The sequence below is a fragment of the Oncorhynchus tshawytscha genome, linkage group LG30, assembly GCF_018296145.1.
Source record: "Oncorhynchus tshawytscha isolate Ot180627B linkage group LG30, Otsh_v2.0, whole genome shotgun sequence".
NCBI classification, from domain to species: Eukaryota; Metazoa; Chordata; class Actinopteri; order Salmoniformes; family Salmonidae; genus Oncorhynchus; species Oncorhynchus tshawytscha.
This window is the reverse complement of record NC_056458.1, coordinates 31548639-31571286: the sequence shown is the minus strand read 5'-3', so window position 1 is coordinate 31571286 and position 22648 is coordinate 31548639. Positions and strand designations below refer to the sequence as shown.

The 22648-nt window shown below is 40.8% G+C and overlaps 1 protein-coding gene across 1 annotated transcript; it reads right to left on the bottom strand.

Moving 5' to 3' along the window:
- Window positions 1-1346: 1346 nt before the first annotated feature.
- Window positions 1347-20972, bottom strand: micu2 (mitochondrial calcium uptake 2). The gene is made up of 12 exons (XM_024393737.2): window positions 20754-20972; window positions 13637-13766; window positions 13414-13445; window positions 11681-11756; window positions 11441-11488; window positions 8583-8665; window positions 5531-5590; window positions 5164-5261; window positions 4680-4851; window positions 4265-4373; window positions 3626-3783; window positions 1347-2340 (listed from the first exon to the last, which is right to left on the bottom strand). Exons 1-12 carry the CDS (start codon window positions 20940-20942, stop codon window positions 2239-2241), a joined length of 1257 nt encoding a protein of 418 aa, XP_024249505.1. The 5' UTR covers window positions 20943-20972; the 3' UTR covers window positions 1347-2238.
- Between the last annotated feature and the right edge of the window lie 1676 nt (window positions 20973-22648).

Sequence of the window (22648 nt, the reverse complement as noted above, 5' to 3'; positions counted from 1 at the left end):
TCCCTCAATACCCCATAATGACAAAGCAAAAACTGTTTTTTAGAAGTTTTAGCAAAAAAATAAAATCACATTTAAATACGTATTCAGTCCCCCAACTCAGTACTTTGTTGAAGCACCTTTGTCAGTGATTACAGCCTTGAGTCTTCTTGGGTATGACACAAGCTTAGCACACCTGTATTTGGGGAGTTTCTGCCATTCTTTGCAGATCCTCCCAAGCTCAGGTTGGACGGGGAGCATCTCTGCTTTCAGGTCTCCAGAGATGTTCGATCTGGTTCAAGTCTGGGCTCTGGCTGGGCCACTCAAGTACATTGAGATTTGTCCCAAAACCACTCCTGTGTTTTCTTGGCTGTGTGCTTAGGGTTGTTGTCCTGTTGGAAAGTAAACTGTCGACCTAGTCTGAGGTTCTGAGCTCTGGAGCAGGTTTTCATCAAGGATCTTTCCCTCCAACCTGACTAGTCTCCCAGTCCGTAAAAAAAATCCCCACAGCATGATGCTGCCACCACTATGCTTCACTGTAGGGATGGTGCCAGGTTTCCTCCAGATGTGATGCTTGGCATTTAGGCCAAAGAGTTTAATCTTGGTTTCATCAGACCAGAGAATCTTGATTCTCATGGTCAGTCTTTTGGGTGCCTTTTGGCAAACCCCAACCAGGCTGTCATGTGCCTTTTACTGAGGAGTGGCATCTATCTGGCAACGCTACCATAAAGGCCTGAATGGTGGAGTGCTGCAGCAATGGTTGTACTTCTGGAAGGTTCTCCCATGTCCTCAGAGGAACTCTACACTGTCAGTGACCATCAGGTTCTTCCTCCCTGCCCAAGGCCCTTCACCCCCAATTGCTCAGTTTGGCCAGCTCTAGGAAGAGTCACGGTGGCTCCAAACTGCTTCCATTTAAGAATGGAGGCCACTGTGTTCTTAAGGACCTTCCATGCTGCAGAATTGATTTGGTACCCTTCCCCAGATCTGTGCCTCGACACCATCCTGTCTCAGAGCTCTATAGACAATTCCTTAGACCTAATGGCTTGGTTTTTACTCTGACAATTGTGGGACCTTATATAGACCGGTGTGTGCCTTTCCAAATCATGTCCATTCAATTGAATTTACCACAAGTGGACTCCAATCAAGTTGTAGAAACATTGAGGATGCACCTGAACTCAATTTCAAGTCTCATAACAAAGGGTCTGAATACTTTTGTAAATAAGGTATGTTATTTTTTAAAGAAATTTGCTAAAAAAAAAGTTTTAGCTTTGTCATTATGGGGTGTGTGTAGATTAATGAGGGGGTAAAAAGTATTTAATCCATTTTAGTATAAGGCTGTAACGTAACAAAATGTAGAACAAGTCAAGGGGTCTGAATCTTTCCCAAATGCACATTCCAGGAGCAATGCAGCAATTCTGAATTTATTTAATCTACACAAAAAAAAAAAAGTACACAGCTATGATCTAATAGATTGGCACCCTTGCACTTTACAATGGAGTGAAATGGAGCAGAATGTTCTGTTTTCAAAACGTATTGAATAGCGTTGTACCCTGTAAGCACATGCAACTTACCACAGGTGAAAAATCACACCGTAAACAAGAATCTCCTTCCTTCAACCAAATTAATTGGAATTCTTTTATCCACGCCATTTTGACTTTGTAGTGAACAATCTTAATTTCAGTTTTTTTTTTGATCCTGCGCAGTTCTTAAATACATGGGTGAACAAAAAGTTTAAATGTCAACTTATTGAAGAAATCAAAGTGAATTGTGCAAGGGTGCCAACATATTACAACACAACTGTACTTAGCAATGTGTTGAAGACAAACATATTTCAAACATGACTCTTTCCACCTATGACTCAACAGTTTAGAACTTTCAAATGATACCACAGTACACCATGTCTACCTGTAAACAAATCACTTGCATTTGAGGGAAATAGGGTAAAAAGTGCCAAGATACTTTCAATAAAATGTAAAAAGATCTCACATTTATATTCCTTGTATGCATAGACTGGTATAAAGCATCACAACAACCCATTTATATTAGAATAAACCTCACCTATAGATTGTGCTGTATATTGCAATAATATTTTCGCAAACAAAAATCCTGAAAAACATTGATTTAGTTCATTAGGACCATGTTTATATTCCATTGACAAATATCCAGTGATAATGGTCAACTAGTGGTCAGCCATCAATGCTTTACATTGGAGTCACCCAGTGAACACTCGTAAGACGCTTCTCCATCCAATGGCCTAGCCCCTCAAAAAGGGCTTCCGGTGTCCCGGAGGGCCTCTTGGGCCCCCTTTAGGGTCTCCCTCTTCACACACTTCCAGTAATTTGTGATGCCACGCTGGGGCTGCACCTGGGGAAATACAGACATCACATAATAAATGTTAAAGGTAAAATATGCAAATATCGCTCTGCTACAATTCTAATAGTTTGCCAACAAAACAAGCAGTCATTGTTTAGATAATTCATTGTACCATCTAAAATAACTGAAGTATCTTTTCCATAACCAAAAATATTGTATTTTCCGCTGTTTGAAGCTAGTATACAAAACCGAAAGTAAAAGACAAAAAACTAAATTTAATAGGTAGCATAGAAATAGTACACATAAAACAGATCTACCGCTTCTTAGACTTGCTTTCAATGAGAATGACATGTCTGAATTTGGTCGGGTCACCCAAAAAGTTACATATTGCAGCTTTAATAAACTTCCCAGAGTGGCTGCATGACCTGATCACCAGGGCCCTATCCTATCAGATACGATTAAAAGCATAAAAATAGAACGGGACTCCCCATTCAAGACTGATTTGTCCGTTCTATTCATTCTATTTCTATGCATTTAATCCTATCCGATAGGCAAAATCCAGATAACTTTTGACAAACTGAGCCCAGGACTAAACAACTTTACTGCACATGTTATTTTTTTACACAATGTCTGCTGCTCCCTCCCTCCCCTTTTCTAATTCTCACTTACCTCCGGGATGAACATACAAAAAAATTTGGGCGACATGATCAACATCCAAATAGTGATTTAATATTCCTTTCTCAGGTGGGGAGTAACAAGCAGCTATTAACTCCCCACCCCCCCCCTGTAATTTAGGGTAGGCCTCTGATATGACAGCATATCTAGGATGATTACATCATTGCACAAAGCTTTTTAGTCTGTACTAGGCCCAAATAGATTACCTCAATTGATGGGGGAGTTAACAGACAGCATAAAACCACACCCATGCGTTCTAAAATAATACATGCAGGAAATATTCAAAAGCACAGGTGAAATAAATGTAAAATATATTATTTTAGTTCAGAAATGTGAGGCAGATTGTAAACCATGTTGCTGATAAGACTGGGGTTTTCATAAAGGTGAGTAGCCTAAAGTGAGAAACGTGAAGGGATGGGGAGGGAGTAGCAGCTGCATCAGGTGTTTCTGAATGTTTTTTTGTGCGTAAAGTAACATCGCATACAGCCTCAGCCTAAACTTGATTTGTATAGCACAATTCATACAGAGACCGCAACTCACATCACAATGATTATTAACGTCAATTGGAGACTTGCATGAAAGTTAGAGTTAAGCGTGGATTTCAAGACCAAATAACGCCATAAAGGACTGCTTCAAACTGATAGATAAATGCCCCCTGTACCTTCAAGCCGCGCAGTACTCTGTCTTCCATCACTCCGATAAACTCCTTGTGGCTCAGACAGTTATCACCGTCCAGGTCAAAGATCTTGAACACAGTGTCCAGCACGTTCTCAGAGAGGTCGTGCCCTGTGGCAATCTTCACAGCTCGCCTAAATTGGACTGCAGAGAATGCAAGGGAAATAAACTATCAGGATAATGTACTTGGCTAACAGGGCAATCAGCAGTTGCTACGTCTATTATTGGACAAAACAAATAATTATGATACGTATCCATGGAAAAATATAACTTAGAAATGTCTCATGAACTGAGTTCAACTATAGTACCCCAACAGAACCCAAAATAAGCTTGTTTAACGCCAATGTTTGTAATCAAAGTAAATGTAAATAAACACTATATAGCCTCAAAACATGGTTAAAATGTTGATATCATGGATGGTCAGTCCTTCTGGATATACATTTGAGAGTGGTTACATTTCTCCAGCACCTTCCCTCAGCTTTTCACCAAAACAGGGGCATGGATTGTGCTTTGTTACTGTTTCAACTGCTGAATGCTGCTTTAAAGTGATTTGACTGTGTAAAATCAGAATATTTCAGACAAAATGTCCTTCCTACAAAAAACGATGTAGAGATAAGAAAATTACCCATTCCGATAGGTCGGTTGGCTTCACTTATCATTTTCACAGAGAAGGCAAAGTCCTCCAGGTTGTTGGTGAAGAGGCAGAACGCTTTGAATTCGTCAAATGTGATGCTCTACAAGAGAAGAGGGACAAATGTCCAAGTCGTACATTGATCAGTCACCCCTTGAGAGTCCCCAAAATGTGTTATATTTCACTTCTTAGACCTGAAGGTACATTGACATTACTGCATATTATCCCTATCCGAATGTTTTGAAATTTCATCCTTCAATAAAAAGTGACCCCCATATCTGAATTTGTTGAATTGGGGAAAACATTTGGGTAGTAATTGGCAACCTCGCTTTCACCTATTACAACCCTTACTGATCTGTGATGATCTCAAGGAAACGAGGAAAGGAGGGTGGATTACTTTCCTTTTTACCTGGCCTGCAGGGATCCTCTTCCTCATGTTCTCCCAGTAGGCCTCGTTGGCTTCCTCGTTGGTGTAGTGCAGCAGCCACTCGGCAAAGTCCTCCCGCCGCATGGTGTCCATACCTTTGGAGAACTGCAGGAACTCCATCTCCTGCACTTCCGCCTGCAGGTCCTCCATGAACCTAGAGGAGAAATCCAGAGTAAAGACACTGAACATGACTAGGTCGGTTCTGGGCCTGTATTCAAAAAGTGTCTAAGAGTAGGAGTGCTGATCTAGGATCAAGTTCCCCCTGTCCATGTAACCATATTCATTATGATCTAACAGGCAACAATGATCCTAGATCAACACTCCTACTCTGAAGTCTATCCATAGTGTCTATATGAAGTATCGAAAACATGATTTTACTAGGATTAGGTATACCTACAAGGAAAAGGTTGGGAGTAGCTATACCGTTTAACACCAATGATACTACATTGTAACCCAGATATTTTACCTGCAAAATCCCTTGTACTGAAGCTTATTTTCACCATTCCTGCCAAAGAAGAAGGCCTGCAGTGTAGTGTTCACATCATCCCCCTCTGCGACTGGTTTCTGTTTAGATGACAACAAGTTTCAACACTTCCTGCCTTTGTTATTACTGCAAGCCCCATCATGCTTGAAATACGAGTAAACAATCATTTTTCTAGTCCGTATACAACGGTTTACATTATCATATAATGACAGTTGGCCAGGCTTAGTGCTTTCAATAGGCATTTCCCCAAAGGCCATTCAATGTCATCTATAGAAAGTATTCTTAAAAAGTGTTTCCAAAAGTCACATGAGAATTCCGCCTTAAAAATAAAAGTTCAGTGTTGACTTACCACATCTGTGGCACCTTCCTTAGGCACGGTCTCTTTTCTTTTCCCAATGATTTTCTTGAGCTTCATCATAAAACAAAGCAGCAACAATGATTCTTTGCATTATATTAATGCAGATAAAACAGAAGATTAAGCTAAAAACATTTACTACTTGTGAGAGCATTTCTTAGCTAGCTTACATGTTCTCAGAATGCGGGAAACTACTAATTCAGTTAAATTCACTAATAACACATACATACCTCTTACTCATCTGAATAATCCAAGAAATGTCAGCAATAACAGAACATTTCATTAGTCAAAAGGTTATCAACTACCCACAATGCCTCACTCTAATATTAAAACTGGAAACAGTATGAAACAGCAAACAGTGAGTGTTTGAGATCAACTACAAAGCAGTTGGACCACATAGAATCACTAATCTACAAATCACCTTGTAGCCCAATTACTAATTATTATGTGATCAAGATTAGTGATCCTTTGCCTTGCTTTGCTCACACGGATCCCCTCAAACACACTGAATTATTATCCATGCTGCTCCGCTCTACTTTGTCAGGTGTGGAACTCATCTTCTAAACCAAACGATAATCTAATTGGAGGTGCATAACACCTTTTAGACGTGCAGTGGGTTTTAGGAACACAACAGTGGTCTGACTAACCCTTGTGGTTCCCAGTGTTGCCAATTTTCACAACTTTTCACTGGTTTTGTACAAAATTGTATAGTCACAGGCATTTTTGTAGCCATGTATGCATACTGTATTGTGCTAAAGCCAACTATCAGATATGTTTACAAGCTAGTTTCTGTGCCTTGTAAAATGTGATACCTCAGACTGAGAATGAATAGGCCAATGTTTTGACAGAAGGAACCAATTGCAGTGGGAGAAACTAGTTCAGAGGAACAAACATATGGCACAGACTTAAGGTACTGGCCATAGAGTACCTCTGCGTTAGCATCAAGTGTTCATAGTACTCATTCATTGTAGGAGCATGTATGTCAAAACCTCCAATTAGGTAATGTCCATGTAAGGGGCGGCAATATTTTGCAGTGTGGATACTTTATACAGTGGGACAAAAAAGTATTTAGTCAGCCACCAATTGTGCAAGTTCTCCCCTTTAAAAAAGATGAGGCCTGTAATTTTCATCATAGGTACACTTCAACTATGACAGACAAAATGAGGGAAAAAAAATCCAGAAAAACACATTGTAGGATTTTTAATGAATTTATTTGCAAATTATGGTGGAAAATAAGTATTTGGTCACCTACAAACAAGCAAGATTTCTGGCTTTCACAGACCTGTAACTTCTTTAAGAGGCTCTTCTGTCCTCCACTCGTTACCTGTATTACTGGCACCTGTTTGAACTTGTTATCAGTATAAAAGACACCTGTCCACAACCTCAAACAGCCACACTCCAAACTCCACTATGGCCAAGACCAAAGAGCTGTCAAAGGACACCAGAAACAAAATTGTAGACCTGCACCAGGCTGGGAAGCCTGAATCTGCAATAGGTAAGCAGCTTGGTTTGAAGAAATCAACTGTGGGAGCAATTATTCGGAAATGGAAGACATACAAGACCACTGATAATCTCCCTTGATCTGGGGCTCCATGCATGATCTCACCCCGTGGGGTCAAAATGATCACAAGAACGGTGAGCAAAAATCCCAGAACCACACCGGGGGACCTAGTGAATGACCTGCAGAGAGCTGGGACCAAAGTAACAAAGCCTACCATCAGTAACACACTACGCCGCCATGGACTCCAATCCTGCAGTGCCAGACGTGTCCCCCTGCTTAAGCCAGTACATGTCCAGGCCCGTCTGAAGTTTGCTAGAGAGCATTTGGATGATCCAGAAGAAGATTGGGAGAATGTCATATGGTCAGATGAAACCCAAAATAGAACTTTTTGGTAAAAACTCAACACGTTGTGTTTGGAAGAAAGAATACTGAGTTGCATCCAAAGAACACCATACATACTGTGAAGCATGGAGGTGGAAACATCATGCTTTGGGGCTGTTTTTCTGCAAAGGGACCAGGACGACTGATCCGTGTAAAGGAAAGAATGAAATGGGGCCATGTATCGTGAGATTTTGAGTGAAAACCTCTTTCCATCAGCAAGGGCATTGAAGATGAAACGTGGCTGGGTCTTTCAGCATGACAATGATCCCAAACACACCGCCCGGGCAACGAAGGAGTGGCTTCGTAAGAAGCATTTCAAGGTCCTGGAGTGGCCTAGCCAGTGTCCAGATCTCAACCCCATAGAAAATCTTTGGAGGGAGTTGAAAGTCTGTGTTGCCCAGCAACAGCCCCAAAACATCACTGCTCTAGAGGAGATCTGCATGGAGGAATGGGCCAAAATACCAGCAACAGTGTGTGAAAACCTTGTGAAGACTTACAGAAAACGTTTGACCTCTGTCATTGCCAACAAAGGATTGAGATAAACTTTTGTTATTGACCAAATACTTATTTTCCACCATAATTTGCAAATAAATTCATTAAAAATCCTACAATGTGATTTTCTGGAATTTTTTTTCTTATTTTTTCTGTCATAGTTGGAGTGTACCAATGATAAAAATATGAGAGAGGCCTGTAATTTTCAAGTGGGAGAACTTGCACAAATGGTGGCTGACAAAATACTTTTTTGCCCCACTGTATAGATATACAATACATGACACTGAATACAGAATACAATTCCATCAATTCCTTGAGAAGCATAAAATAAAACATTTAAAAAGGGGCAATCTGCAATTGCTACATCCATTTTTTAAATGTAAAATTAATGATAAGCTTATATATAAGCTTGAGTTACTCCATTGTTTATAAACAATGCAATTGTAAAATAACACTATAGCTTAAAAACATAGTTAAAACTATTATTTTGCTCTCATGGATGGTTACTCCTTGCATCCATAGTCCTGTCTATGAAAGTGAGAGTGGTTACATTTCTCTAGTCCCACCCCAAAGCAGTTTACCTAAAACTGTGGAGTGGTACCCGTTTGCTGTTGTTTGAACTGCAGATTGGCCCTTTAAGGAACATTTTATAATATAGATTATAAAACATACCTTGAGAAACTCCTTTCTGTCCACATGCTCATTGCCATCAATATCAAGCATTTTGAAAGCTATATGAAATCCTGTGTGTGGCTCTGAAATAACAATGCATTTTCTGTTAGAAATTAACGTCACTAGGTGCTGCTTGGACAGAACAAAGCAGCGACAAGATGAGCGGTTAGTTTTTGATTGCTGTCCACGCCACAAGGTTAACAGCAGGGTCTCCTGAATTAATGATTCAAGCACAACATTGTTGGTGACTGGGCAACATTTTGAATGAGGAAGCTAAGTCGTCAAAACACTACCACATGGGCAGTGTGTTCGGTAAGTACGAAAACAGCAATAAAAAACTGTCAATGGAAAATTTGTGTTCTATTGGACCGTTTGAAGACATCCTTTTTTGTTTTGTGCCAACTGAACACCACCCAGGTTCAGTCAATGTGTTACAGTCACTGTGTTACAGTACGATCCTAAACAGGATAGATACCATAATCTAACGTACAATGTCAATAAATGAAGTTAATGTGCAGACAACTGCAGGTCCTGAGAATATCATGGGCAACGGACACTCGGCAATCCATAAGAAGCCAGCTCCTGTACAAAAATATTGCGACGATTATGGTTGTGCTGGTCCGCCAAGGCATGGTTGTGCCGTGCGTGCAGAAAAGTATATGAGAGCTCACTAATGTGGCACTGCCTGGTCACGTCTTTAAGCTACAGCTGCACTAAACCAGGGTCCTGTTCATTAGGCAAAACTCAACAGAAGAAAGTGTTCCAAAACAGAGTGAAACAAGGTGGTACTATATGTACTTGTGTAACAGCTTCAGTCCCTCTCCTTGCCCCAACCTGGGCTCGAATCAGGGACCCTCTGAACACGTCGACAACTGTCACCCATATGTTGTCTCCACTATATGTACTGTACTGCACCTGATAGATGCACACACACTACATGTTAATGCATGTAAATTATGAAGGAATGGAGTAAAAACAAACAAAATAGAACTATTGTAAAATACTGTGTCCATAATATGTATAAGCTGGAAGTAGAGGGCTAAGCATTGTTGTTCACTAGCTCTCACTCCAATCAGGAGAGGTAGGGTTAGAAAGTAAGAAAGAAAAAAGATAAGTACCAGTCAAAAGTTTGGACACACCTACTCAGTCAAGGGTTTTCTATATTTTGAAGGAGTTCCCACATATGCTGAGCACTGCTTTTCCTTCACTCTGTGGTCCAACTCATCCCAAACCATCTCAAATTGGTTTGAGGTCGGGTGATTGTGGAAGCCAGGTCATCTGATGCAGCACAAATAGCCCTAACACAGCCTGGAGGTGTGTTGGGTCATTGCCCTATTGAAAAACAAATGATCATCCCACTAAGCACAAACCAGATGGGATGGAGTATCGCTGCAGAATGCTGTGGTAGCCATGTTGGTTAAGTGTGCCTTAAATTCTAAATAAATCACAGTGTCACCAGCAAAGCCTCGACACACCTCCACGCTTCATGGGGGGAAGCACAAATGCGGAAATCATCCATTCACCTACTCTTCGTCTCACAAAGACATGGAGGTTGGAAACAAAAATCTCAAATTTGGACTCAGACAAAAGGACAGACTTCCACTGGTCAAATGTCCATTGCTCGTGTTTCTTTACCCAAGCAAGTCTCTTCTTCTTATTGGTGTCCTTTAGTGGTTTCTTTGCAGCAAATTAACCATGAAGGCCTGATTCATGCAGTCTCCTCTGAACAGTATCCTCTGAACAGTTGATGTTGAGATGTGTATGTTACTTAAATGCTGTGAAGCATTTACTTGGGCTGCAATTCGAGGTGCAGTTAATTAGTTAACTTATCCTCCTCAGCAGAGGTACCTCTGGGTCTTCCTTTATTGTGGTGATCATGAGAGCCAGTTTCATCATAGCGCTTGGTAGTTTTTGCGACTGCACTTAAAGAAAGTTTTTGAAATTTTCCAGATTGACTGACCTTCATGCCTTAAAGTAACGGACTGTCGTTTATCTTTGCTTATTTGTGTTTCTTGCCATACTATGGACTTGGTCTTTTACCAAATAGGGATGTCTTCTGTATTCCACCCCTACCTTGTCACAACACAACTGATTGGCTCAAACGCATTTTGAAAGAAATTCCACAATTTAACTTTTAACATGGCACACCTGTTAATTATAATGCATTCCAGGTGAATACCTCATGAAGCTGGTTGAGAGAATGCCAAGAGTGTGCAAAGCTGTCATCAAAGCAAAGGGTGGCTACTTTGAAGAATCTCAAAAAATATATATTTTATAACACTTTTTTGGTTACTATATGATTCCAGGTGTTTCATAGTTTTGATGTCTTCACTATTATTCTAAAATGATCTCTCCCTCTCTCTCTGAAGAAAAGCTAAAATAATTTATCAAATTGATCAGAAATACAGTGCAGACATTATTGCTTCTTTAAATCAGAACAGTTTTCAGCTGTGCTAACATAATTGCAAAAGGCTTTTCTAATGATCAATTAGCCTTTTAAAATGATAGACTTGGATTAGCTAACACAACGTGCCATTGGAACACAGAAGTGATGGTTGCTGATAAATGGGCCTCTGTACGCCTATGTAGATATTACATAAAAAATTATATATCTGCCGTTTCCAGCTACAATAGTAATTTACAACATTAACAATGTCTACACTGTATTTCTGATCAATTTGATGTTATTTTAAATTGACAAAAAAAAGGCTTTTCAAACAAAAACATGGACTCATAATCCACACAACCCAGATGAAGTGAAATGTGTTGTGTAAGAATTAGAGGATGCCGGTTGCAAATGCATGTCATTGAAAGGGAGGGCTGTTTCCACTGTATGTCATTCTGGGTCTATAACTTACTGGTCAGAATAGTCAACAGGAACAGGTACTCTGTGTAGGATATCAGACCTGCAAGACAAAACATGCCTTCTCCATCACACAAACATTTTAGTGAGTGTTCATTTATCCTGTTTAGATTGTCACTCCCACATAGTGATCAAATACATATGTCCTGCCTGAAGTATAACTATCCTGCATCTTTTTACATTGATGAAGCACATAGCACCAGTGAGGCTGTTTGACCATGGCATGAAAACGTACCATCGTCTCCGAAGTGTCTGAACAGACTGTTACCTGCCTGGACCCGTGAGGCAGCATCCAGCATCTTATCAACCTCCTGCAAGTAACATATATTATACAAGGAGAAACAACCAATAGTATTCTCTTGCTGTAAAGCTCATATCATAAACGATATCATAAACGCCATCGATAAAAGACAGTACTGTGCAGCTGTCTTCATCGACCTTGCCAAGGCTTTCGACTCTGTCAATCACCATATTCTTATCGGCAGACTCAGTAGCCTCGGTTTTTCTGATGACTGCCTTGCCTGGTTCACCAACTACTTTGCAGACAGAGTTCAGTGTGTCAAATCGGAGGGCATGCTGTCCGGTCCTCTGGCAGTCTCTATGGGGGTGCCACAGGGTTCAATTCTCGGGCCGACTCTTTTCTCTGTATATATCAATGATGTTGCTCTTGCTGCGGGCGATTCCCTGATCCACCTCTACGCAGACGACACCATTCTGTATACTTCCGGCCCCTCCTTGGACACTGTGCTATCTAACCTCCAAACGAGCTTCAATGCCATACAGCACTCCTTCCGTGGCCTCCAACTGCTCTTAAACGCTAGTAAAACCAAATGCATGCTTTTCAACCGTTCGCTGCCTGCACCCGCACGCCCGACTAGCATCACCACCCTGGATGGTTCCGACCTAGAATATGTGGACATCTATAAGTACCTAGGTGTCTGGCTAGACTGTAAACTCTCCTTCCAGACTCATATCAAACAACTCCAATCTAAAATCAATCTAGATTCGGCTTTCTATTCCGCAACAAAGCCTCCTTCACTCACGCCGCCAAACTTACCCTAGTAAAACTGACTATCCTACCGATCCTCGACTTCGGCGATGTCATCTACAAAATAGCTTCCAACACTCCACTCAGCAAACTGGATGCAGTTTATCACAGTGCCTCCGTTTTGTTACTAAAGCACCTTATACCACCCACCACTGCGACCTGTATGCGCTAGTCGGCTGGCCCTCGCTACATATTCGTCGCCAGACCCACTGGCTCCAGGTCATCTACAAGTCCATGCTAGGTAAAGCTCCGCCTTATCTCAGTTAACTGGTCACGATGGCAACACCCACCCGTAGCACGCGCTCCAGCAGGTGTATCTCACTGATCATCCCTAAACCCAACACCTCATTTGGCCGCCTTTCGTTCCAGTTCTCTGCTGCCTGTGACTGGAACGAATTGCAAAAATTGCTGAAGTTGGAGACTTATCTCCCTCACCAACTTCAAACATCTGCTATCTGAGCAGCTAACCGATCGCTGCAGCTGTACATAGTCTATTGGTAAATAGCCCACCCAATTTTACCTACCTCATCCCCATACTGTTTATATTTATTTACTTTTCTGCTTTTTTGCACACCAATATCTCTACCTGTACATGACCATCTGATCATTTATCACCCCAGTGTTAATCTGCAAAATTTTAATTATTCGCCTACCTCCTCATGCCTTTTGCACACAATGTATATAGACTCTTTTTCTTCTACTGTGTTATTGACTTGTTAGTTGTTTACTCCATGTGTAACTCTGTGTTGTCTGTTCACACTGCTATGATTCATCTTGGCCAGGTCGCAGTTGCAAATGAGAACTTGTTCTCAACTAGCCTATCTGGTTAAATAAAGGTGAAATAAAAAAATAAAATTGCACGATAGGACTAAAATCCAAAACCTGTTCTGACAATGAGTTAACCCGATCACAACACTCACCTTTTTGGTTAGAGCTTTCTTTGGTAATTTACCTAATGGCAGATGAAAGGAAAATTATGTAAAGTGCAGTTCTTGCCTGTAAAAAAATTGAATACACTTACAGAGGGAGCTTATGTAGCCATATACCAATCAATTCAATTCATTACATCATGAAGTATTCCCTTTTCTACCAGCTAGGCCATTTTACAACATGGACACTATCAATTGATACAACTGTACTTACGGTCAACATTCTCCAACATGATTGAGAAGAGGAAATCCCTTGGTGTCATGTAGAGTTCCTTATTGTACGTCATGGAAGCAAACTGGTTGAAGCACATCCGTCTGGCAGACAGCTGGAACACTGGAAGCAACTATAATATGGAAAGAAGCATTAGCACTAAAAGAAAGACAAGGTCTAAAATACAAGGGCAGTGCAAAGCTGAAAATTGGATAAGGTAATGACTATAGAAGAATTGTCAGTACTCCTGACCAACTATTGTGGCACATTGCATGAATGTCTGTTATTTGTCTAAAAGCAACTAGTTAATACATTTCACTTGCTTCAGCTATCAATTTATCAAGGCTACTGATTGCACAATTTCCCCATAGATAGAAAACATAGGTCTAACAACTGGATTGAATAGTTTATTGTGCACTGCTCAGTGTGGTGATGTAAGGGATGCCGATTTAGTAAGAACTGTCTACCTACTATGGATATGCAGTGGGGTCCCAAATTAATGACACCCTTGATAAAGATGAGCAAAAATTACTGTATAAAATAAATCATTCAAGTACTGACCTATATTGTATGCTCCCCAAAAAATTGGGAAATTATATTATTTTATACGAATAAAATTGCTCAGAGAAAAAGTAATACTTTTATTCCCTAAAAAAGGTAGGGGTCAGCGTCAACGAGCAGCGACATCATCTGGTCATCCAAAAACAAGGAAGACATTGGATGAATATAAAAAAGTGATGAAAAAAAATATTAATATTAATAATAATAATAATCCACCTCAGCAACAATTATTTGAATAATTCAATGGATGTTTTGTGCACAAAGTTGATGACTAGTGTCTTATTAGGAATTTTCAAATCTGATTTCTGTATGTGACCGTCTATGGAAATTGTGTTTCTGGGCCGGGCGTCAGTTAAACTGCAGTACCGAAGCAAAACTGTAGGAGCAGTCAAACCAGTGCTTCTAGACCAGAAGCCTGGCCCCTTGGTGTGTGCAGAGTTGGTGATAGCTAACTTACAGAAGTCAAGTGAGGACATATGAATAAAATAAATCCCTCGTTATGTCAAGATCACAACTTATTTATCTCATGATCACTACATAAAAGTTGTTTAATTGTGATCACGAGAACATTTTGTCGAGATGAGATAAATCCAAAGTACCACGTATTATCCATTCATTTGTCCAGATGCACGAGAACCACCTCATCAAGGAACCCTGTGACTGCTTTGATTGCAATGCGCTCACTCACAAGATTCGGCAAGTTAGTGGCATTGTTGCTCGCATGCGATTGGCTGTGGTCTTTTGGGTGGCACACAGCCTAGGAGAAAAAGAGCTGGCTTACAGGCATCGTAAAGTGCTTAAATGCCCCACAAGCTCTTAGCTCAAGGTAAGAGGCAATTTGGCTTCCTAACATTCTAACTTATAAACTGATACTGAGCTCCAAAACACAAATGGAAGCATGATGTTAGCATGGAAGGTACCATCCCTTCATTTTTTTAAATTGATTGCTACACTATGCGCTGACCCATCATGGGCTCTGCCGCCTCAGCCATACTTAATCTATCATCAATATGTCCACTCCTATATATATATATATATAGAGCTTATCGTGATCTCAACAAAACAACTTTTGTTATGTCATGATCATGAAATAAATCAATTGTGATCAACATGAGATAAATGTTTTATTTATATGTCCTCTCTGGACTTTCATACTAAATAGCTAGTCTCCCTCAGCATAAGAGTTGGCTTATTTAAGCTACTGTGTGTCAGTCTGAGTTATTTAACAGTGTATTTAGTGAATGGGCAAGCCAACATGCTGACTAGATCATGCGTTCGCGCATGTTGATTTTGTCCATCCACACCAGACACGATCAGGACACGTAGGTTGAAATATCAAAACGAACTCTGAAGCAACTATATTACAATTATGTTAATAATTTGGGGACAAGTCGAAAAGCATGAAACATTCATGGGAATTTAGCTAGCTAGCTTGCTGTTAGCTAATTTGTCCTGCGATTTAAAAATTGTGTTGTTATTTTTAATTAATCCACAGATAAAAGGGTAAACCGAGTTTGTTTCTAGTTATATCTCCTCCTTCAGGCTTCTTCTTCTTTGGACTTTATATGGCGGTTGGCAACCAACTTTAAGGTGCATTGCCACCACCAACTGGGCTGGAGTGTGGACCTTAGTTCATCTTTCAATCACCCACATGGGAATATGTTCCCAAAAACCAATGAGGAGATGGGAGAGGCAGGACTTTCAGCTCGTCAAGCGTCACAAATAGAACCAAGTTATAGCTTAGCGCCTGGCTATGCAGACGCTCGTTGACACGCGCAAGCTGTTTGGATGCAATGATCGAATAACATGCATGTTTACATTCATTTTGTAACGCGAGCGGAGTGGTCACCATGTAAGGATGTTGATCACAGGAAGTTGGTGGCACCTTAATTGGGGAGGATGGGCTCGTGGTAATGGCTAGAGGGGAGTAGTATCAAATATATTATTTCTATGTGTTTGATGCCATTCTATTCACTCCATTTCAGGCATTATTATGACCCTTCCTCCCTTCAGCAGCCTCAACTGATGTTGATATAAGTCACGATAACAGGAAAAGTGTTTATTTCCAGTGAGTGCATTTGATTGGTTTCGTTTCTGTAGCTAGCTTGGCTGGCTGGCTGGCTAGCTAGCTAGCTAGCTAGCTAGCTAGCTAGCTAGCTGAGACCAAAGAGATAAGAGAAACTTTTTCTGACTGAAGCACACATCTTCTGACAGTGACACAGTGCCCTCCTGTGGACTGAAACTGAACTGTACTACAACCTTTAACCTTGTTAAAAATGAGCAATTCAGTGGTAGAACTGACTAAATTAAATGAATCAGGGGTCTTATATATAACCCATTCTCTACTTGGCTCATGTCTGTTAGCCTATAAAGGGATAACAGACATTAGGCTATGTAACTTTCAGCTAAGCCCCCAATGTCTAAGAGGTGTCGCAATTTCATTTTTTTACCCCAAAAGTAGTGGGAAGGAATGGTGGGGTGTGTTGGGGATAGTGGTATATATAAGCAATAAGTCCTGAGGGGGGTGGTATAGGACCAATCTACTACAGCTAAGGGCTGTGGTATATTGGCCATATATCATAGTAGCCTTATTGCTATTATAAACTGGTTACCAACTTAACTAGTGCAGTAAAAATACTTGTGGTATACGGTCTGATATACCATGGCTGTCAGCCAATCAGCATTCCAGGCTCGAATGCTGATTGGGGCTAGTTCACTAGCTAGCTTGTTGTTCAGTAGCATTTTGGGCAGATTGCTCACGTTTGAGGTGAAGGGAGTACAGGGCTTAGCATATCTCTCGAGGAGGCTAAAACGAGATTGTCTTGGAAAAGTTGAATATTTTCAAAAGGAGTCAGGTAATTGGTTAAGGGAGAAGGATTGGAGGGAAAGAGAGAGGAGGTTGAAAAGACTGAGGGGGGCAGAGTATGGGTTTGAATCTGTTGAAGCTAACAATAACAAGGGAGAGGGTATGTAGAGGACGATTGGTGTCAAGTTCAAACAGAGTAAGCCAGATGCCATTTTTGAGTTCTGGAGGTGAAATGGAAGGGGTAGAAGGTGTTGTGAGGAGCTCGGAGCCAGAGCCTTGCATTGCATTGACGGACATGGTTGTGATAAAGATACGTTTGGTCCAGAGGGAGTGTGATTTTTGAATGGGGTGGTACCAGGCCTTTTGGCTGATCCATGGATGGTTTCAGGTTGGGTGGAAAAGATGGTGGGTGCTGTTGAGTCGGTGAAGGTAACCCGAAGCAGACTTGTGATGTTTGTGTTTTTTCCGATCAGAGGGAGCATGCGGCAACTTGAGGAAAGACCAGTATCTTGCTTTGCACTTAGGTACAAGGGCACCATTGAAGGGAGTGATTTCTGGGGTAGCATTAAGTGTGGAGGTGGAATTTAAGTTCCCTGGTGTTTGCCTGCCATATGGTGTAAAGTAGATCCGGTGGGGAGCATAGTGAAACAGAGGTGGCAGTCTGTTCTTTTGAGCTTTGATTCAGAGTCTTTACCTGAAAAAGTAATGTTAGGATATATAGTTGAAGTTGGAAGTTTACATATACTTAGGTTGGAGCCACAGTAAAATGAGTCTTCTTTCCGACATAACCTGAAAGGCCACTCAGCAAGGAAGATGCCACTGCTCCAAAACCGCCATAAAAAAGCCAGACTACAGTTTGCAACTGCACATGGGGACAAAGATGGTACTTTTTGGAGAAATGTCCTCTGCTCTGATGAAACAAAAATAGAACTGTTAGGCCATAATGACCATTGTTATGTTAGGAGGAAAACGGGGGAGGCTTGCAAGGCGAAGAACACCATCCCAACAATGAAGCACGGGGGTGGCAGCATCATGTTGTGGGGATGCTTTGCTGCAGGAGGGACTGGTGCATTTCACAAAATAGATGACATCATGAGGATGGAAAATGATGTGGATATATTGAAGCAACATCTCAAGACATCAGTCAGGAAGTTAAAGCTTGATCGCAAATGGGTCTTCTAAATGGACAATGACCCCAAGCGTACTTCCAAAGTTGTGGCAAAATGGTTTAAGGACAACAAAGTCAAGGTATTGGAGTGGCCATCACAAAGCCCTGACCTCAATCCTATAGAAAATGTGGGGGCAGAACTGAAAAAGCGTGTGGGAGCTTGGAGGCCGATAAACCTGACTCAGTTACACCAGCTCTGTCAGGAGGAATGGGACAAAATTCACCCATCCTATTGTGGGAAGCTTGTGGAAGGCTACTCGAAACATTTGACCCAAGTTAAACAACTTAAAGGCAATGCTACCAAATACTAATTGAGTGAATGTAAACTTCTGACCCACTGGGAATGTGATGAAAGAAATAAAAGCTGAAATAAATAACTCTACTATTATTCTGACATTTCACATTCTTAAAATAAAGTGGTGATCCTAACTGACATAAAACAGGGAATTTTTACTAGGATTAAATGTCAGGAATTGTGAAAAACTGAGTTGAAATGTATTTGGCTAGGGTGTAATGTAAACTTCCGACTTCAACTGTAGGAGTGATGCTGTTAAAAGATTTTGTGACGAATACACTAGTGTTATAGCCATCATGAGCATGTCACAGCAGTGTGTAGGAGGGAGATTCCAAGATGTGGGAAGTGTGTAGGAGGACATGGGACAGAGGAATGTGTAGTTCCGGTGAAAAAAAGCTGTGTGTGTCAACTGTAGGGGAGCCCACATTGCTGGGGATTGGAGGTGTCCAGTGTGAGAGAGACAGGTTGAGGTGGCCAGGGTCAGAGTAGTGCAGAAAATGTTGTATGGTGAGGCAGTGATGAAAGGAGGAGGGTAGATCAATGGTGAGGGATTCTGAGAGGATCCCTGTGAATAGTAAATCTGTGCAAGAACACAGGGAGACCAATGAGTGAAATTTAAGTAAGGTTGTCCTCTAAGCGTTCATAGCAATGTTTATCAACTGTACAGCAGGGATGGAACATAAGTCACAGAAAATAGATGCATTGGCAGTTGCAGAGAAGTACTTGGAGGGAGTAGAGTTGACTTCAGGAGAGTTACAGGGTGTGTTGAGTAGTAGTGTCATGTCCTCTCAGGTCATTGGCCTGGAGTAGGATCAGATCCAGTTTGATTTCTATTTGCAACAGTGCTATTTCACAAAAGTTCTGATATCTTAATATGCAGCTGTTTAAAGGGCAAATTCTCAGATGAAGCAATAACAAAACGGTTGCCCGCCTCTGTTTTGGTAAAGAAACTGAGCGATGGGCCTGAAGAAATGTAACCACTCTCAGATTAATAGACAAAGCTATGGATTGACCATCCATGATATTAACATTATAGTTTTAACAATATTATGAGGCTATAAAGTGTTTGTTTAGACTTACAATGTTTACAAACATTGGTGAAAAACAGGCTTATATTTTGGGTTCTCGTGGAGTGTGACAGTTGAACTAAGCTCATGAGGCATTTATAAGTTATATTCAACAATCAATGGAGATTATATATATATATATATATTGATAATTGATAAGTCCAAATATGGATGTAGCAACTACAGATCGTCCTTTTAAGTCTATCAAAAGTGTGCCAGTTTGAGCATTAGCCCTATGGATTTGTTGCATTTATTTATCAGAATTAATTAGATTGAGCAATAAAATACCACTTGTATTCCATAGGCTAGGTTCTGCACTGTCCACTGGCTTCAATTGATCGGCAGTTTAAGCTTCTTGAAATCAACCATTATTGGGTTCAACAGCCATCCACAACAACCTCAATCCGTAAGGCGCAAATAGCTAATGACAGCGCAACAGTATGATTCACGTCAATGCGCTATGTAGATATCAATAATAAATTATATCCGTATCGCCGTAGGCTACACCACTGCTGCCACCCTTACCTCCATTTATTCGAGTTGGAACATCTTTTGATGCCGATATTAGTTGAACCATTGGAAGACATGGCTTGAACTGTAGCCTGCAAAAGCCTATTCCTGCTATTTTCCCGCGATCCATCAAACACATTTGGTGTGTCATTGTGGCCAGACTCGCTCAGGTGGAACAAATGTAAACATGAGCCGTTTTTCAATGCTTATTTGAATGTCATTTAGTAAACAGAGAAGTGTCAAATATTGTTTTTCTTAAACATCCTTTCAGAATTCAAAAATAATCCTCGAAGTAATCTAGTTTTTCAAAACTATAGGTAATCTGATTACTATATATATATATATATATATATATATATATATTAAATATATATATATATTTAAATGTAACAGATTACAGTTTATTTTATTTTATGTAATCCATTACATGTAACAGATTATATGTAATCAGTTACTCTTCAACCCTGACTAACGTTACTTGTTTACTTTAGCCCTTATATAGGACTCCGCGAATCGTCCTATGTAGGGCTGTTTACTTGTGCACTGTAATATTCAGTTGTGATCATGGTAGACGAGTGTAGCGAACAAACACTGATTCACCAGGCACTGACAGGTAACTAACTAGCAAGAAAATGTCAAACATCGTGGCTGACTAGCTAACATAGATATCAATCCAGCTAACGTTAGTTACTGCTACGCCAAATATACGTTACCTTTTCTTCCTCGGCATGAACGGTGAAGGGAAAAAACCTCTTACTCGGTTCATAGTGATAATATATCAGTCCGCTTCCAACGAGAGACCCCAAAATGCCAGGTCCCAAGGCACGATGCAGCGCTCTGTACGACCAAGGTCTAGTCAAAAAGTTTCTCAAAACTCCAGCAGCCCTTCCCCAGCTAGCCATTTTCCATAAACTGCCACACCCACTGGTCAGGTTCCAACATTCTTAATAATTTTCTTCTTCGATGTGGTTTAACGGCGTCTGACATCCAATATGTTGCATTACCGCCACCTACTAGACTGAATTACAGCTCCCTTATACCTCGCTTGAAAATAAAAAATATAACAATATAAGCAAATACCCTACCCTTCTAACACCACACTTTTTATACAATAAAAATAATACCACCCTACTCGACTATTTAAATCTATTTAGACTTTCCTCAGGCCAACAACCTGAAAGGATGGGACATCACCACTTAACACACCCTCTAACTCTTCTGATGTCAAGTCTCTCACACCCAAATACCTCTCTGCAGCTGCCACCACAACCTCAATTTTCTGCAACTTTACGTTCCATCCCTGCAGTACAGTTGATAACCATTGCTATAAATACTAAAAATCCAATCTTACTGAAACATATATGTACTGGTAGAGATCTACTACTCACACCACTCCTCTCAGGGTCACTCACACTTGACCCATCTTCCTTTACTTTCTTCACTGCATCAACATATGACAACTTCTCCACTACTCTAACCCTGAAAACCTCAACCTGCCTCTCTCGTACATTTCTGATCCCCAGCCCCATCATGCTACACATTCCTTTATCTCATGGCCTTCTGCACACTTCTCACACCAAGGAACCTCCCTCCTACACACATGCCCATAAGCTTGACACCTATAACAACGTAATGTATTCTGCACAAAACCTCGTACAGGATAACTTATATATATATCCTAACATCACTTTGTCGAGCAAAGACTCAACATCAACACTCAAAAGAACAGACAATGACCATATTTGACCATGAAGTCCTGATTCACACAGTCTCTGAACAGTTGATGTTGAGATATGTCTGTTACTTGAACTCTGTGAAGCATTTATTTGGGCTGCTATTTCTGATGCTGGTAACTCTTTTTTTTGTTTGTTTGTTTTGTTAGTAGTAACTATCTTGTCTCATCGCTGCAACTCCCGTATGGGCTCGGGAGAGACGAAGGTCGAAAGCCATGCGTCCTCCGAAACACAACCCAACCCAACCGCACCAGCGACTCCTGTGGCGGGCCGGGCGCAGTGCGTGCTAACCAAGGTTGCCAGGTGCACGGTGTTTCCTCCGACACATTGGTGCGGCTGGCTTCCGGGTTGGATGCGCGCTGTGTTAAGACGCAGTGTGGCTTGGTTGGGTTGTGTATCGGAGGACGCATGACTTTCGACCTTCGTCTCTCCCGAGCCCATACGGGAGTTGTAGCGCTGAGACAGGATAGTAGCTACTAAAACAATTGGATACCACGAAATTGGGGAGAAAAAGGGGGTTAAAAAATAATAAATAAAAGTGTTCATTGTTAATTCAGTATTGTTCTAATTGTGATTTTTACAAATATATATATAAAAATCGGCCTATTAATCGATAGTGGCTTTTTTTGGTCCTCCAATAATCGGTATAGGTATTGGCGTTGAAAAATCATAATCGGTCGACCTCTAGTAACTAGTTGTCTTCCATTCCTGTGGCGGTCCTCATGAGAGCCAGTTTCATCATAGCGCTTGATGGTTTTTGTGACTGCACTTGAAGAAACTTTCAAAGTTCTTTAAATTTTCAGTATTGACTGACCTTCATGTCTTAAAGCAAGGATGGACTGTCATTTCACTTTGCTTATTTGAGCTGTTCTTGC

Coding starts and splice junctions, on each gene's coding strand:
- micu2 (XM_024393737.2), bottom strand. CDS start 20,942: ATGGCTAGCTGGGGAAGGGCTGCTGGAGTTTTGAGAAACTTTTTGACT. Junction 13,767..20,753: donor TTCATGCCGAGGAAGAAAAG/GTAACGTATATT, acceptor TCCATATTATAG/TTGCTTCCAGTGTTCCAGCT. Junction 4,374..4,679: donor AGAGGATCCCTGCAGGCCAG/GTAAAAAGGAAA, acceptor CTTCTCTTGTAG/AGCATCACATTTGACGAATT.